Here is a 1,703-nt window from a genome sequence, read left to right as displayed (position 1 = left end):
CATATTTTGTATTTTAAATACGTAACGGCGGTACATGTATTCCGTTACTCCCCAACACTGTTCACAGGTGTTGTATGTTCTTAGTACCATGACTGTAAATTTATGCTTACTGACACAGACAAAGATCACAATTCATGCCCATTAACGCAAACACATTGACTGTTTGTTTTGCCCTAAGACCGGGCTGTTATACATCTGTCAGTAGTTTCTGTTTTTATCAGCAGCGCTAAGTGGCAAAAACTCAGGCTGGTACAGATGCTTTATATTGAATTTGGTTCAGTTTAAGTTTAATCAAACTTTTGGATAGCTAACCCTAACTAACCTAGACCAACACAACTAGTATCTGCTGGCTGTCTGTTATGAGGGGACCTCGACAGCAGACCTAATCACTAAAGTTGTGGACACATATATGTGACAGACACAGAGGTATCAGAGTACCGGTAGCGTGTCTGAAATGATCTGAGATGTTTGTTTCTCATTTGGCAAATACAGAATTTCTGTGTTAAAACTTCTGCGTTCTTCTCTCTTTGTTGTCAGGTACACGATAGCTGGACAGTTTTGTCTAGCTGCAAACATCCCGCTGCAGCACGACACCAACACACTTCTTAAAATCCTCAGAGAAAACAGCTATGAAAAAGTGGAGACAGTCATTAGGGAACAAAACTCTGAAAACAGTGAAGTTTATGTAGGCAACAACATGGTTATAGCCAGGGTTTTAAAACCTGAACACGCAGAACTTCGAGTTCTTCAAAAACTAGAACAATTGAGCCAAAACAGGGCTGGAAACTTCCTGCTGCTCTACTCTTATCTCTCCCCATGTAGCATGTGTACAGAAATAATGGGTGAAATGGGTAACATCCAAGAACTGATTAAAAGTTACAAAGACACAGCCTTTGTGTTTACAAAAGTTTATGACAAATCAAATTCTGAAACTCAGTCTGTTATATCCAAAGAGGAGTTGAGAAATTCACTTCACGAACTCGCGTCTTTAATGGGCCTCAATAACATATTTCGTTGTGTTGGACAGTTAGGGTGTCACAGATGCTTTCCAGATAGCTACTTGGAGTTTTGTATTGATAACAACGTTGGGCCTCAACAGGCAGGAAACCATAGATGGGAAAGGAGACAGAGTGAGAGCAGCAGCGGAGAAAGAAGATGGAGAAACAGGAGCAACAGTGGGAGCAGGCCCAACAGGAAAAACATGGGTGGAGGCAGCAGCAGTAAGCGGAACATGTACAGGAGTCGGAGTGAGAGCAGCAGCAGAAACAGTAAAAAACCTGGAAAACCCAAAGGTGGAGGCAGGAGCAGCAGGAAGAGAAGCAAACATAGTAACAAGAGAAGGAGCAGAGGAGGAAGTACATGGGGAAGCAGGGGCAGGAGCAGCAGTAAAAACAGGGGTGGAGGCTCCAGGGGGAGCAGTAGCAGTAAAGGTTAGAGGAGTTAAAACAAACCATCATCCCTGAAGACAAACTTCCTTCACACTTTTAAATGATTTTTTTCCCCAAACAGCATTTAAATTCTACACTGTTCCAAAAAATAGTAATGTCAAATTATTTTACTGTGTATTTTACAGATGTGTAGGGGAGACCGGGGATAGTTGTAACGTGGGTCAGTTGTAACACTTCCAATTTCTCCAATCAGGGCTAAGTTTCAAATGATGTGACTCATCCTGTGCATGCCCAATTCAGTTCTGCTATCACATC

General features: G+C 42.0%; 1 protein-coding gene across 1 annotated transcript in view; it reads left to right on the top strand.

The window, feature by feature from the left end:
• The window catches only part of LOC106632876, a 3,310-nt gene extending 1,726 nt beyond the window's left edge, over positions 1-1,584 (top strand). Inside the window, exon 3 of the mRNA XM_014331566.2 lies at positions 538-1,584. Within this exon, the coding sequence (XP_014187052.1) occupies positions 538-1,435 (898 nt within the window). The 3' untranslated portion in view covers positions 1,436-1,584. The remainder of the gene's footprint in view (positions 1-537) is intronic.
• The last annotated feature ends 119 nt before the right edge of the window (positions 1,585-1,703 follow it).

This window comes from Haplochromis burtoni, unplaced genomic scaffold, assembly GCF_018398535.1.
Source record: "Haplochromis burtoni strain Fernald_Lab_line unplaced genomic scaffold, NCSU_Asbu1 Contig_3337, whole genome shotgun sequence".
Lineage (NCBI taxonomy): Eukaryota > Metazoa > Chordata > Actinopteri > Cichliformes > Cichlidae > Haplochromis > Haplochromis burtoni.
Note: the sequence above shows the minus strand (reverse complement) of the source record. Positions and strands in the feature narration are given on the sequence as shown.